A 14,129-nucleotide genomic window follows, 5' to 3' on the forward strand; every position below is an offset into this window, starting at 1 on the left:
CTTCTGGCCCCGCCCCTGGCCCGGGCCCCGCCTCCGCGGCCTCGGAGACACCCGCGCCCGCCCCGGCGGTCCTGCCCCGCCCCACCCCGCCCCGCGCCGCCCCGCGCCGCCCCGCGCCGGCTCCGCGGCTCCGCAGCTCACGACTGCCCGCGCGGCGCCGGGCAATGGCGCTGCTGCGGGAAGTGTCGCTGCAGGATCCACGGGACCGCTTCGAGCTGCTGCAGCGCGTGGGGGCCGGGACCTATGGCGACGTCTACAAGGTGCGCCAGGCGGCCGGACGGGCGGGAGAGCGGCGGGGAGGGTGCCGGCTCTGCGCCCTACCGCGCTTCCAGCCCTCAGCCCCGCCCCCTCCTCATCCCGCTTCGCCTCCTCCGCCCCCGCAGGCCCGCGACACGGTCACGTCCGAACTGGCCGCGGTCAAGATAGTCAAGCTAGACCCAGGTGAGGGCCCGGGGCCAGGGCCTCTGCGCTGGAGGGAGGGCGGAGCGCCGGGAGGGCGCTGAGAGTTGACCCCCTGAGAGGCAGGCCCCAGGAGGTACTGTCACTTGGGATCTTTCTGGCCCAGATGTGCCCATTTTGCAGATGGGGGCACTGAGTTAGAGCAATCCCTAGGCGCCTCCTCCCCATGATGCCCTGTTCTCCCCAGGGGACGACACCAGCTCCCTCCAGCAGGAAATCACCATCCTGCGTGAGTGTCGTCACCCCAACGTGGTGGCCTATATTGGCAGCTACCTCAGGTGAGGCTGCTTTATTCCCTTGCCTACCCCCAGGCAGCTCCCATGTGGCTCTGCTGTGTGCCCACCCCAGTTCTGTGCCCCCCCCCCCGCCCCCCAGGAATGACCGCTTGTGGATCTGCATGGAGTTCTGCGGAGGGGGGTCTCTGCAGGAGATTTACCACGGTGAGGACCGGGACTCCAGGCCCCAGAGGGCCACAGCCTTTTCCCAGCCCGCCCTTCCCCAGCATGGGGCAGGAGAGGAGAGCTGGAGTCCCAGACTCAGGCCCTTCTCCACTCCTCACTGGCTGTGTGGGCCCTCTCCACTCCTCACTGGCTGTGTGACCTTGAGAGAAACGGTGTCCTTCTCTGGGCTCTGTATCCCAGGCTGTACAGGGAGGGGATGTGGTTAACATCTATTTTACCTGGCAGTGCCTGCTGCTTTCCCCCACAAGGGGTGGCCTGGGAAGGTCAGCCTATTCTCCAGACCTCCATGCCAGCCTTCACCCATTCCATTCCAGCCACCGGGCCCCTGGAGGAACGGCAGATTGCCTATGTCTGCCGAGAGGCACTGAAGGTAGCTAGGCCCCTAAGGCTGTTCACACCCCCAGTCCCCAGGAGCTGTGGGCAGGGAGCCCAGCTGGATTGGCGCGCGTGTGTGTATGTGTGTGTGTGTGTGTGTGTGTGTTGGGGGTTGTGTGGAGTGGCTCAGGCAGAGCTGGCCTGAGGGGCTGTGGTTCCTGGCGGGGAAGGGGCCCCAGCCCTGTTGCCGGAAGCAGCACATTTCCCTCTTGGCTCAGTCACTTCCTGTTTGGGGAGAGGGGAGGAGGAAGCTGCTTGGGTGGGGGGCCCCAGTTGAGAGAGGGGGCTCAGGAAAGGGGGGATAGTCCTGGGTGGCTGCTCTCAGGAGCTTCTCTTTGTCCCCAGGGCCTGCACCACTTGCATTCTCAGGGGAAGATCCACAGAGACATCAAGGTAGGGGTCCCGCCAAGGGCATCCTGGGAGGGTGGGGGGAGGCTCTCGGGGGCACCAGACGGGATTCTCTCTCCTCCATTCCCACAGGGAGCCAATCTTCTCCTCACCCTCCAGGGAGATGTCAAGCTGGGTCAGTACCCCGGGGACACAATCAGGGTGAGGTTTCTCTGGAAGCCTGTGGAGTCTTAAGGTCTGCATTGGAGGGCTGGGTGTCCTTGAGCGAGTCACTTCACCGCTTAATCCTCAGCTTCCCCGATGAGAACATGGAACCACTCTCCTTCCCCGCTAGCGGTTGGTTGTGGTTGGGTCTGTATGGAGTCTAACCTGGGACTCCACACTTGGTCAGGGATAGAAGGTGGTTGACCCCTCCTGGAGAGGGCCCTGGCCTCGACTTGGACGTGTGGCAGTTGCGGCTGAACCTGGGCCGCCTGCTCTCTGAACCCTTTAGGTGCATTCCGAGCCTCAGCCCTGGAGGTGGGTGGGGAACAGTAGCCAGAGGGCAGGTGGGAACAGCTCTTTGTCCCTGCAGCCGACTTTGGGGTGTCAGGCGAGCTGACGGCGTCCGTGGCTAAGAGGAGGTCTTTCATTGGGACTCCATACTGGTGAGGCTGTGCCTTTGGCTGAGGGGGTGGGGGGGCACAGATCAGGCACTTGGCCATCCCATCTGTGACCCCCTCTTTAGGATGGCCCCAGAGGTGGCCGCCGTGGAACGCAAAGGAGGCTACAATGAGCTCTGTGACGTCTGGGCCCTGGGCATCACCGCCATCGAGCTGGGCGAGCTGCAGCCCCCTCTCTTCCATCTACACCCCATGAGGTCTGCTGAACACTGACCTGCCCCCTTGCCTGACCTCCAGGGCCCTGCAGACCTTGTCCCCTGACCTCGTGCTCTCCACAGGGCCCTGATGCTTATGTCGAAGAGTAGCTTCCAGCCGCCCAGGCTGAGAGACAAGACGCGCTGGTGAGGGCCCACGTCCCCTGCCGGGGCCTCCTTTCCAGCAGTCTCCACGGGGGCAGAGAACCTTCTGCCAGCTCCCAGGGTGCAACCTGGGGAGCTCTGTGCTCTCAGCCTTTGTGGACTGTCTGTGGGCGGGGCGCGCCCCTGCCCCTGGGCGTGGGGGACCCGGTGTGGGCCGGGAGGGAGGGCACATGGTTAATGACCACGGAGCCACCCGGTCACAACAGCAATATCACTCAGGCCGGCTGCCCTTGGCCTCAGGCTGGCTCCTTCCTGGAGCAGACTCCCTGCTTTGGAGCTGGCAGGATGCCCCACATGAGGGCTAACTTGGGTCTGGGGGGGGGGGGGCTCTTGTGCCCACTAGGACCCAGAATTTCCACCACTTCCTCAAACTGGCCTTGACCAAGAACCCCAAGAAGAGGCCAACAGCAGAGAAGCTTCTGCAGGTGGGAGATGGGGGCAGGGCAGGGGCTGAGGGGTTGGCAAGCAGGGCCCTAGAGGCCAGGAACCAACCTGTGCCCCCCCTCCTCCAGCACCCGTTCACAACCCAGCACCTCCCTCGGGCTCTCCTCACACAGCTGTTGGACAAAGCCAATGACCCGCACCTGGGGACCCCTTCCCCAGAGGACTGTGACCTAGAGGTAAGTGAGGGGAGCTGAAGAATGCATCTTGGCCTGGGCAGATGAGAAGCAATGCAGAGGCGGTCTGGGTCAGGTTCCTTTGACTTACGTATTTCCAGCACTGGGGGCCTTCCTCCAGGGGCACCCACCCATTAGAAATCTTCCCTGGGCTCATCTTGCCTCCCAGGACCCCCCACTTGATAAATTCCTGCTCTTGGCTCAGGCTGACCTGACCCTGGCTAAGCTCTCTTCTGGTCTCTGTGTGATCTTTAGCCAGTTACTTGCTTCTTTGTGCTGGTTTTCTCATCCTGAATCTTATGATCATCTCAGAGGGTTGTTGTGAAAACCAAATGTGGGTAAAGCACTTCGAGCGAGTGCCAGGAGAGTGTCAACTGTCTGTGTTCTTTCCTAGACTTATGACATGTTTCCAGACACCATTCACTCCCGGGGGCAGCACGGCCCGGCCGAGAGGACCCCCTCGGAGATCCAGTGTGAGTCTGCTCAGGAGGTTACTTGTGGGGGTGGGGGAGGTTAGTGGGGTTGTGTGTGCGGATCTGGTGGGGGGCTGAGTAGATGGACTTGGCTGGGGGCTATGTAGGGGATCCAGTGGGGGGCTTATGTGGATCGGGGGGGCTGTGTGTATCTGGTGGGGGCTGGTGGATCCAGTGGGGGGCTGTGCAGGGGGACTTTGGGGGGAATCCAGTGGGGGACACACGTGGGGGTTTGGTGGGGGGAGCTGTGGGGCGTTTTGGTGGGGGCTGTGTATATGGACTTGGGGGTGCTGTGTGTGCAGATGTGGATTTGGTGGGGGCTTATGTGTTTGGATATAGTTGGGGGCGTGTGGACTTGATGGGGTACCGATTGGATTTGGGGAAAGGCTGTATGTAGATTGGGGGGCTGTGTGTGGATCTGGTGGGAGGTTGTGGGGGATCTGGTGGGGGGACTGTGTGGGTAGATCTGGTGAGAGGACTGTGGTAGCAGACCGGTGGGAGGCCGTGGGGGGGGATCCAGTGGGAGGGCTGTATGTATGGATTTGGTAGGGAACTGTGTGTGTGTGTGGATTTGGTGGGGGACTCTGGGATCTGGTGGGGAGCCGTGTGCATAGACCTGGTGGGGGGCGCTGTGGTAGGGAATCTGGTGGGGGGCTGTGTGTGGGCATTTGGTGTGAGTATGAGAGTCATTCGGGAGACTACCTTGCTAACTCGCATACCCTGGACCTCCCCCGCCAGTTCACCAAGTGAAATTTGGTGCCCCACGAAGGAAGGAAACAGACCCACTAAATGAGCCGGTGAGGGGGGCCTGTGGTGAGGGAGGGGCCGTGAGCTCCAGTGACGTGGGAGGAGCTGGGCTAGAGGTTGAGTGCCTTAGATCCCTGAGGCCTGGGGAAAACAGTGACACTGAAGGGGGTTAGGGGGTGCTCCTTCTGGGCACCGTGATCACACCTCTCTAAAAAGCGGGCCTATCACAGACACGAGCCCGCACCCCACCCGCTCAGCGTGGTTCTCTCTGGTGTTCTGTGTCTGCACCCAGTTATCTGACCCACCACCTCTGGGTCCCCTTCTCTGGTCCCTTTTTCTGCTGTTTCTCTCTCCCCTTCTCTTGCCTTTTGTCTGTCCTCCTCTTTCATAGTTTCTTTGCCCTTCCTTGTCTCTCGATCACAGCTCTCTTGCCTGTACCATGTTATTTTCCATCTGTTTGTCTGTCCTCTCTCTCCCACAGTCTCTCGATCACCCTCTTATGTTGCTTCTCTTCTCTCTGCTTCCCTTTTGGCCTTTCTGACTTGGTTTCCCCGCAGTGGGAGGAGGAGTGGACGCTGCTGGGAAAGGAGGAGCTGAGTGGGTGAGTGAGGGAGAGGGAAGCTACAGGGGAGGGGTGGGGGCAGCCAAAGAGGTTGACTTCTGACCTCATCCCCTCCTGCCCAGGAGCCTGCTACAGTCCGTTGAGGAGGCCCTAGAGGAAAGGTGAGGGACTGAGCCGGAAGGTGGGGGGCGGGCAGCTGGATCTGGGGCCCGGTGACATCTCATACTTCATGTCCCCCTGTTTGGTCTCCCACAGGAGCCTGACCATCCGGCCAGCCTCAGAACTCCAGGTATAGTGTGGAGGGGAGTTGGAGCTGGGGGGGGGGGGGGGCTGCAAAGGGTGTAGGTGGGGTGAGACCAGGTTACGGGGGACCTGCTGACAGCCAGGCTCGGTCCCCTGACTCTCCTCCCAGGAGCTGGACTCCCCAGACGATACCACAGGAACCATCAAGCGGGCCCCGTTCTTGGGGCCATCCCCTGCTGAACCTCCAGCCGAAGAAGACCCTCTCTCCAGCCCCCTGGGTGAGTCCAGTCTTGGGGGACCAGGAGGCCAGCTCGGGTAGGGCTGGAGCTGGAATTCACAGCCGGTCTGTGCCTGCAGGAACCCTATCTCCACCGCCCCCAGGCCCTAATAGCCCCCCACTGCTCCCCACTGCCTGGGCCACCATGAAGCACAGGGAGGATCCTGAGGTGAGACAGTGCTCCAGAGGGGCCGGCAAGATGGGAGGCTGGGGTGCTCCCTTGGCCCTGACTGGGTCCCTCCCTTCCAGAGATCATTGTGCCACGGGCTCCCCCCAACCCCCAAGGTGCACGTAAGTGTCCTGCAGCCCTGCCTGCCCGCTACCCCCCCCCCACCCACCTCCTGCCTCCCCCAGCTCTGTCTTCACCCACCTCTTGCCTTCTTTCCAGATGGGCGCCTGCTTCTCCAAGGTCTTCAATGGCTGCCCCCTGCGGATCCATGCTGCTGTCACCTGGGTTCACCCTGTCACCCGGGGTAGGCCGGGGCCGGGAGGAAGCGGAAGCCCAGGAATCCCCCAGCCTGGGCCAAGGGTGGGGGATGGACCCCTGACCCCAGACCCCATCCCCACCCCGCAGACCAGTTCCTGGTGGTGGGGGCCGAGGAAGGCATCTACACCCTCAACCTGCATGAATTACATGAGGACACGCTGGAGAAGGTGAGGCCCGGCTGGCTTTGGAGGGGGGAGGGCCCTGGGAGGCTGGGGTGCCGACTCCCCGTCCACCCATCGCTCTGTGGCCTCCAGCTGATTTCGCAGCGCTGCACCTGGCTCTACTGTGTGAATAACGTGCTGCTGTCGCTCTCAGGTACGGGCTGGGGCCGCCAGGGGCTGGGGCCTGCCCCCCCCCACAACCCGCGCTCTCTGAGCCCCTCTCTCCCTCTCTCCGGCAGGGAAATCCACGCACATCTGGGCCCATGACCTCCCAGGCCTGTTTGAGCAGCGAAGACTCCAGCAACAGGTTCCCCTCTCCATCCCCACCAACCGCCTCACACAGCGCATCATCCCCAGGTCAGGACCCCCCCGCCCCCCCGAGGAGCCTGGATGATGCAGTGGGGCAGGAAAGGGGGGAGGTGGAGGGGCAGAGCCAGGGTTGGACTATGCATAGCCTTGCATGGGACTGGGCTTGTGATCTCACAGGTCACTCTGCCTGTCAGAGCCTTAGTAGCCCCCATCCCGGGCCCCTGGGTCCCCAGGCCTGTTTGGAAGAAGGGAGACCCTGGTGAGGCAGCTGTGGTCGTTAGGGTACCAGGAAATGCTTAGCAAGCACTTGCTGTAGGTCTGTGCCTAAGCTGGGCTTAGAGACAGCAAATCACATGTGTCCTTAACGGTCAGTACCTGGCCAGGCAGGGAACCAGGGAGAGCTGGGAGGGGCGCAGAGGACTCTGGGAGGGCAGCCACCCGAGGCCATTGGGTTGGCAGGTACACAGCAGGCTTCTGTGCAGATGAATTTGGGAATGGCGTTCCAGGCCGGAGAAGAGCACCAGGGAATTCTTGTGGGTGATCTGGGGAGTTGTTTGGACAGAGGGAGGAGGGCAGAGCAGCCTGAGGGGGAGACACATCGGTGTCAGAGCCCTTCCTTTGATGCCAGGCCCAGGATCTGGGTTTTGTTCAAGCGGCAGCAGCACGGGGAGCGTTTTAGAAAGATCCCTCGGTATGTCAGTCGGGACTCTTCCTGTTGCCGGCGATGCAAATCATTGACATAAGCAGAAAAGGGGATTTAGTGGCCCATGTAATTGCGAGGTCAGGAATAGAGTTAGCTTCAGGCCCAGCTGGATCCAGGCTTAAACGGCTTCATCAGGAATCTGCCTGCATCTCTTGGCTCTGCTTTCCTCTATCCGCTTCCTTCTCAGGTAGGCTTTCTTGTCCAGGGAGGCAGGCCCGCCCGACCAGCGTTGCCTTAGCTAACAGTTCTGTGGTACTAGAACCTTGGCTTCCAAGGGATTCCCACAAAGTCCATGGGTCTAGCTTAGGTCCCTGCCCACTCTGAGCCTGTCCCTGTGGCCACGGCATGAGGAGCTCAGGGGGTGGGGGACAGGCCTGGGTCACGTGCCCTGTCCTAGAGCTGGGGGTCAAGAGAGACAGATGAAGACTAGAGGCATCTGCTAGCTGGCTGTGCCGACAGTGGTCATGGCTTGAGCCATGTTCAGGAAGCAGGGTTGACCAGATCTGGGGCCTGACCGGAGTGAGCAAGAGGGAGAAGGGAGGGACTAGGGGACCTCAGGGGAGCAGATAGTGCCATGTGTTTTGTGAGGTGTCCAGGGGATGTCCAAGGTCAGTACCTTGGATGTGTCTGGGGCCCTCTGTGAACTAGAGTCCCTCGTATTCTCTGGACTTTCTTGTCACGAGAGACAGACAACAAACAATCAACATAAAAAGGGTATTCTGTGATGATGTGCAGAGGGGGAAATGGTACGTAAAGCAAGGGGAGAAGGAGAAATAGGAGGGGTGGAGCCTAGATTGTGTTTAAACAAGGTGGTCAGGAAGGACCTGGCTGACATGTGCTGTTTGAGTAAAGACTTAGAGCAAGCCTTGTTGATATCTGGGGGGCGGGGGGCAGGGAGCGTTCCAGGGGGCAAGGACGGCCAGTGCAAAGGATCTGGGGCAGGAACAGGCTTGGCCTATTTGACGAACAGCAAGGAGCCTGGTGTAGCCAGATGGACGGAGTGCAGGGAAGGTGATCTGGAAGGGCCCTGTAGCCACAGTGAGGCCTTTGACTTTGACTCAGAGCAGCCCGAGGGCCGCTGCAGAAGAGTGACGTAGACTGAGGTTTTCTGAGGTTCATGGACCAGGGATCCCTGTAGCCGCTGTGTTGAAAATAGACTGACGGTGTGAAGGGAAAGCAGGGAAACCGGTCAGGAGGTTCTTGGAATCATCAGGGGGGAGGCGATGGTGGCGTGGGTCAGGGTAGCAGGGAAGGAGATAAAAAGTGGCTGAATTCTGGTTTTCTTTTGCAAGTTGAATCAGCAGGATTTCCTGACAGTTGGTGGGTGGGAGAGAAAGAGTCTAGGATGACTCCGGGGTTTTCTGCCTGGGCCGCAGGAAGGATAGGGTTGTCATCAGATGGGGGTGGGTCAGAATCCAGTGTCTCGCATCGAGTCTGAGACGCACAAGCAGGACCTCCGGCGGCTGTGTGCCAGCTGTGCCTGCATTCAAGGAGGGGTCCGCGCTGTGGGCTTGGATGTTGCCCTGCTCAGGGGGGATGGTGGGAGCTGGTAGGGGCGGCGAGAGAGGTCAGGCTGGTGGCTACCCCGGATGGGGAGCTGTGGGCCCAGGCCCTTCCTGCAACGGCCTCACTCACATACCACATCTGGAGCCCTGCGGCCCTGGGGCTTCCTGAACTCAGTTCCCGAGCAAACCTCTGCTTTGTCCCAGGACCTGCAGGAAACAGGCCCATCAGGACCCCAGCTTGGGTGTGTGTTTGGAAAGTCACAGAGTCGTGGTGTCCCTTTTGCACATTAAAATCAGAAAGGCAGAATTGTTTGGAGGAAAAAAAGAAAAAAACAGATACAAAAATATATGCCTCTGTCCCGTCCAGAGGCCAGTTGGGACAGAGAGCCGCAGGAGCAAAGGGAGAGAGGAGACAGAGGGGGCAGATGGCCTGGGTCGCTGGAAGGCCGAGGCAGGCCTCCAGACGTGTCACCCTGTTCCCCAGAGAAGGAATCGGACTCTGGAGGCCCCCTGAGGGCTTGTGGGGGCGGCCAATAACCAAAGCAAGGACGATACCTACTCTCCCCCTGCCGAGGCAGCCAAGGTAGTTGAGCCACCCGCCAGCCCCCTGTGGCATCCCTTCAGACGAGGCTTGGCCATTTGTTTGTGGTTTTCTTGCAAGTCTTAATCCCCTTGAGCCCGCCTGCCCTTCTGTGACCTGTGACATGTGGCAGGCGGGGGTGGGGGTGCTCTGACGGGCCTCACGGGGGCTGGAGCCGCCATCCGCTCCTGCCCTGTCCCTGCCCTTGCTCCCCCATTCGCGGCCGCTTTTAGGTCTTGCCTTCGCCTCAGAAGGATTTTCAGTGACTGATAGTGAGCAGGAAAGTAATTATTCGGATTGGAAAATGCTAGCCCTGCTTGTGTGCACGCAGCGCACTGGGCTCTGCTGGAAGCCCTTCTCCTCCCTGTGGGGTCGGTGCCACAGTGACCCCCATTCTCCAGATGAGGAAGTCGAGGCAGGGGCAGGTTAAGCGAGCTGCCCAAAGGGGCACAGGTGAAGGGACTTCTGTGCCCACACCCCTGGGCTGCAGGCTGTGGAGGTGGGTGCTGGAGCCTCAGTCTCTCCCCACCTCCCCATCAGGCAGGGAAGGGGATAGTGCCCATCTCAAGGCTCAGGGGGGCCTTGACCTTGGATGGCACCCATGACCCACGCCCTGGTCGTCACCCCCTGCAGGCGCTTTGCCCTGTCCGCCAAGATTCCAGACACCAAAGGCTGCCTGCAGTGTCGTGTGGGTAAGAGCCAGGCTCTGGGGGGGCTGGGGGGAGCCGAGGTCACAGGCACGTCCCGGTCCCCATTGCCGGCCTCTCTTGCAGTGCGGAACCCCTACACGGGCAGCACCTTCCTGCTGGCCGCCCTGCCCGCCAGCCTGCTCCTGCTGCAGTGGTATGAGCCGCTGCAGAAGTTCCTGCTGCTGAAGGTACGCGATGGGGGGTGGCGGCGGGGAGGGCTGTGGCCGGGAGAGGGGGGACCCTGGGCGGCAGCAGTGGGCCTGGGGGGAGAAATGGAGACCTGAGCACCGCTGCTGCCCCCAGAACTTTTCCAGCCCCCTGCCCAGCCCAGCAGGGATGCTGGAACCCCTGGTGCTGGACGGGAAGGAGCTGCCGCAGGTCTGCGTGGGGGCAGAGGGCCCGGAGGGGCCTGGCTGCCGAGTCCTCTTCCACGTCCTGCCCCTGGAGGCTGGTCTGACTCCTGATGTCCTCATACCCCCTGGTGAGCTGGAGGGCTGTGTGTGTGTGTGTGTGTGTGTGTGTGTGTGTGTACGCGCGCGCGGGGGGTGGGGGGCGGGGGGCGGGGGGGGATGGGCAGTGGAGGGTTAGGGATTGGCTTCACAGCAGCTTAGGGTCCCTCGGAGAGCCTGGAGGCCCAGAGCTCCCAGTGCCCCTCCAGCCAGGCTTCTTTAAAAGGTTTCATTAGGGGCGCCTGGGTGGCTCAGTGGGTTAAGCCTCTACCTTCGGCTCAGGTCATGATCCCAGGGCCCTGGGGATCAAGACCCATATCAGGCTCTCTGCTCAGCGGGGAGCCTGCTTCCCTCCTCTCTCTCTGCCTGCCTCTCTGCCTACTTGTGATCTCTGTCTGTCAAATAAATAAATAAAATCTTGGTTTAAAAAAAAATAAAAAAATAAAAGGTTTCATGGGACCTCAGGCTTGGCAGCTGAGAAAAGCCTGCCCAAGACCGGTAGGGGCCAGCGGGGACAGAACCAGACTGGGTAAGGCGGGCACCAGAGGCCTTCATTTTGAGCAGGGGAAGCAGGACACTGGGTTGGGACGGCTCAGGGGAGCAGAGGGGGGTGGCCGTGGGTCAGGAAGGACAGGAGCACTGGACTGAGGCTAGTTGTACCCCCAGCCAGGAGCCTCCCACACAGGCCTTCATTCTTAATCCTCACGATGGCCCTGCAAGGCCTGTGTTTCGCACGAGGGAGCTGAGAATGCGAGTGTGACCGCTCAGAGACATGGGGTCACATAGTGGCAGAGTCACACATGGTGCTCCTCCCAGCTCCAGAAACCCTGGCCTCCCCGGCTTCCTGGGACACCCCTCTGCCTCTCTACGTGCCCGCAGGCGGGTCACTCAGCAACTCTGAATCTCAGTTCCCCACACTGGCCCGTGTGGGCATCTGTCAGACTGCTGTGGGGTTGGGATGTGCTTGTGGGGACAGCTGGCGGTCTGGCGGCCCGAGCGAAGCTGGCGGCTCAGCTGGGCGCGTCTCCCTTGTCTGCCTGCAGAGGGCCTCCCGGGCACCGCCCAGCAGGTGATCCAGGTGGACAGGGACACAGTGCTAGTCTGCTTTGACCGTGAGTGCCCCCGAGGTCAGGGCTGGGGGTAGTGGAGGGGCCGTGGGGAGGCTGAGGGAAGCCACGTGAGTAAGGGTCCGCCTCCCCAGAAGGGGACCACCCCATTCGCATCCACCAGCCCTCTCCCTGTATAGGCTGCGTGAGGATTGTCGACCTGCTGGGTGAGCCCACGGCCGCACTGGCGCCTGTGCTGACCTTTGACTTCCCCATCGAGACTGTGGGTGAGTGAGCAGGATGCGGGTGGGGCTGGGAAGGTCCCTAGCCTGGAGCACGGACTGTGGCCTCTCAGGGGCCGGGGGTGGGCAGTTGGATGAGGGGGCAGGCCCCAGCCCCTCTCAAGAGCCACACGGCTCACCTGCCATCTGCAAGAACCCCTGTGGCCCAGACCTGGGCCCAGGGGGTGGCTGGGGCGGGGGGGGGGGGGGGGGGGGGGCGTCCTCAGAGCTGGTGCAGGCCTGAGGCAGTCCGATGCCTCCTAGTGTGTCTGCAAGACAGCGTGCTGGCCTTCTGGAGTCATGGGATGCAAGGCCGAAGCCTGGACACCAACGAGGTGTGTGGAACTCAGGACCCTGGCTGCCCCCACGACCCCACACCCTGTTGGCCCCGCCCCTTAGGAGAGGACCTGCTGGGGTGGCCTCAGTGCCTCTTTTCTTCCCAGGTGACCCAGGAGATCACAGACGAGACAAGGATCTTCCGGGTGCTCGGGGCCCACAGGTAGGACACGGTGCCCCGACTCCCTTTCGGATGCGCCTGTGGCCGGATGGACGTGCCCACAGGTCTTCCCTGCCTTGCTCACGTCCGGTTCTCTCTCGCCTCCAGAGATATCATCCTCGAGAGCATTCCCACCGACAACCCAGGGGCTCACAGCAACCTCTACATCCTCACCGGCCATCAGAGCAGCTACTGAGGGGGCGGGTCTGGCCTTGCCATCCCCCCACCCTGCCCCCAGGCCTTAGCTGCAGTCCGTTGAGGCAGAGGGCCCTCTCCCCTGTCAGAGGAGCCCAGGCTGTGCTGGCCTGAAGGGCAGAAATAATCCTGAGAAGAGTTTTGGGACTACGGAGGGGAGTGGAGGGGAGGCCACCCCAGCACCCCCCCCCCCCCCCCCAAAACTGGACCAGAGGAAGCTGCTGTCCCCTCCCCCTCCCCTGTGCGCAGCTGGGGCCCTGCAGCAAGGGCCCTGGGCAGGGTGGGGGCAGGCCCAGGCGACCCATTCCATTTTGTTCCACATTTCCTTTCCATTCTTCCTGCCAAGAGCTTGCCCCCTGCACCCTGTCCTGGGGAACATGGTATTTAAAAGAGAGACTATATTGGTATTAAAGCTGGTTTGATTTTACTCCACTGATCCCTCTTTGTCAGGGGGTTGGAGGGGGAGCTGAGCTCACAGTCTCATCTCCCTCCTCCTCTCCTTCCTCCCTCCAGCTTATCTCTCTGTGGCACCAGAAAAGGGGGGCCACCCATGGGGGAGCCAGGCAGAGCTGATGGAGAGGCCAGTGTCCCCAAAAGGCATCTCAGGGGTACTGCCTTCCCAGACTCGCCTGCTCAGCACGAGCCCTCGGCTTTGAAGTGTGAGGCCAGGAATCACGCTGGTGGGATGAGGCCCCGAACGAAGGGATTCTCAGCCAGGGCACCCCTGCCCCACCCGGGATCTCACCGGGCAGCCAGGGCCTGGGAAGGGCCAGCCACTCACTGCTCTATAGACACAGCCTGCTGTGAGCTGTATCCCCTGCCCATGCCTGGGGCTACCTCCCTGCCCCCAGCTGTTGCCCAGGTATCAGTGTGTTCCGTCAGGCCGGCTGCAGAGTACGGGCACCATCCGCAGGCTAGACTCTGGGAAGATCAGCCTGTGTCCGTTTCACCAGTACTCCCAGACGGCCTCCTGAGTGCCAGACCCTGGGCTCACAGAGGGTCGGTACCAAGATGTGGACCAGCTCCCAGCGAAGGCAGCGATCCTTGCCGGAGCCTGCATCTCGAGGGTACGTCTGTCTGCCCATGGCTGACCTTGGGCTTTGCATTGTCATTCTCGCACTTTTTCCTCTTAGAGGGCTCCATATCCTCAGGCCAGGGCGCCCCACCCCGCCATTGCACTGACCAGGCTGCTCTCGACTGCCGGAGCCTCCGGGAAGGTGAGGCCAAAGAGGCAGGATGGCCGCTAGCCTTGAAGGAGAGGTCAGGTGCCCACACAGGACCGTGGCTGCCTAGGGTAGGAAGGCCCTGAGTTTGGGAAAGAGCTTGAGCAAAGGCCCAGAGGTCAGGTCTCCAATGTGGCCCAGTTATCTTCTGATATTCCAGGCAAGTGTTTGAATTAAGAATTTCTCTCCACCCGGTGGGTTGCTGGTATTTGATAAATGGATGCATGGGGCAGCCCAGTCCCTACTGCCCCTGCCAAGGGCCCCGGGCCATCCCAGGTTGTCCTATCATCCCCTTGTCCACCCTCCTGCAGAGCCCCGACTGCTCTGACTCGTTGGGTTTTTTGGCTGAAATAGATTGTCAGACCGGGAGGGAGACAGAGCTGTACATGGGCAAGCACGCCTGCCCTCTCCCTGAGACCCGA

At 61.6% G+C, this 14,129-nt stretch overlaps 1 protein-coding gene across 5 annotated transcripts; it reads left to right on the forward strand.

The window, feature by feature from the left end:
* The first annotated feature begins 138 nt into the window (after positions 1 to 138).
* On the forward strand, positions 139 to 12,911 carry LOC111149607 (mitogen-activated protein kinase kinase kinase kinase 2). 5 transcript variants are annotated; one of them, XM_022506760.1, is made up of 32 exons: positions 139 to 260; positions 384 to 441; positions 647 to 737; positions 835 to 899; positions 1,235 to 1,290; positions 1,641 to 1,688; positions 1,776 to 1,818; positions 2,218 to 2,290; positions 2,371 to 2,502; positions 2,584 to 2,646; positions 3,008 to 3,089; positions 3,177 to 3,284; positions 3,676 to 3,754; positions 4,493 to 4,551; positions 5,059 to 5,102; positions 5,186 to 5,224; positions 5,319 to 5,352; positions 5,476 to 5,584; positions 5,664 to 5,752; positions 5,833 to 5,874; positions 5,972 to 6,056; positions 6,158 to 6,237; positions 6,325 to 6,385; positions 6,471 to 6,588; positions 9,962 to 10,020; positions 10,102 to 10,205; positions 10,321 to 10,498; positions 11,510 to 11,578; positions 11,713 to 11,799; positions 12,058 to 12,128; positions 12,237 to 12,292; positions 12,398 to 12,911. In XM_022506760.1, exons 1-32 carry the CDS (start codon positions 165 to 167, stop codon positions 12,483 to 12,485), a joined length of 2,466 nt encoding a protein of 821 aa, XP_022362468.1. In that variant the 5' UTR covers positions 139 to 164; the 3' UTR covers positions 12,486 to 12,911. The 5 variants fall into 5 exon arrangements, 4 of the variants coding, with proteins under 4 accessions (XP_022362468.1, XP_022362469.1, XP_022362470.1 ...); XM_022506761.1 differs by having other exon boundaries at positions 5,688 to 5,752; XR_002640768.1 differs by lacking the exon at positions 12,398 to 12,911 and having other exon boundaries at positions 10,332 to 10,498; positions 12,237 to 12,265.
* Positions 12,912 to 14,129: the final 1,218 nt, after the last annotated feature.

This window comes from Enhydra lutris, unplaced genomic scaffold, assembly GCF_002288905.1.
Source record: "Enhydra lutris kenyoni isolate GAN:26980312 unplaced genomic scaffold, ASM228890v2 scaffoldscaffold22, whole genome shotgun sequence".
In the NCBI taxonomy this organism is placed as follows: Eukaryota; Metazoa; Chordata; class Mammalia; order Carnivora; family Mustelidae; genus Enhydra; species Enhydra lutris.

Bases quoted from the DNA above. Each gene is read 5' to 3' on its own strand.
- LOC111149607 (XM_022506760.1), top strand. From the start codon at position 165: ATGGCGCTGCTGCGGGAAGTGTCGCTGCAGGATCCACGGGACCGCTTC. The intron at 2,291-2,370 runs GTGAGGCTGTGC...CCCCCTCTTTAG, and splicing joins TTCATTGGGACTCCATACTG to GATGGCCCCAGAGGTGGCCG. The intron at 6,589-9,961 runs GTCAGGACCCCC...CACCCCCTGCAG, and splicing joins ACACAGCGCATCATCCCCAG to GCGCTTTGCCCTGTCCGCCA.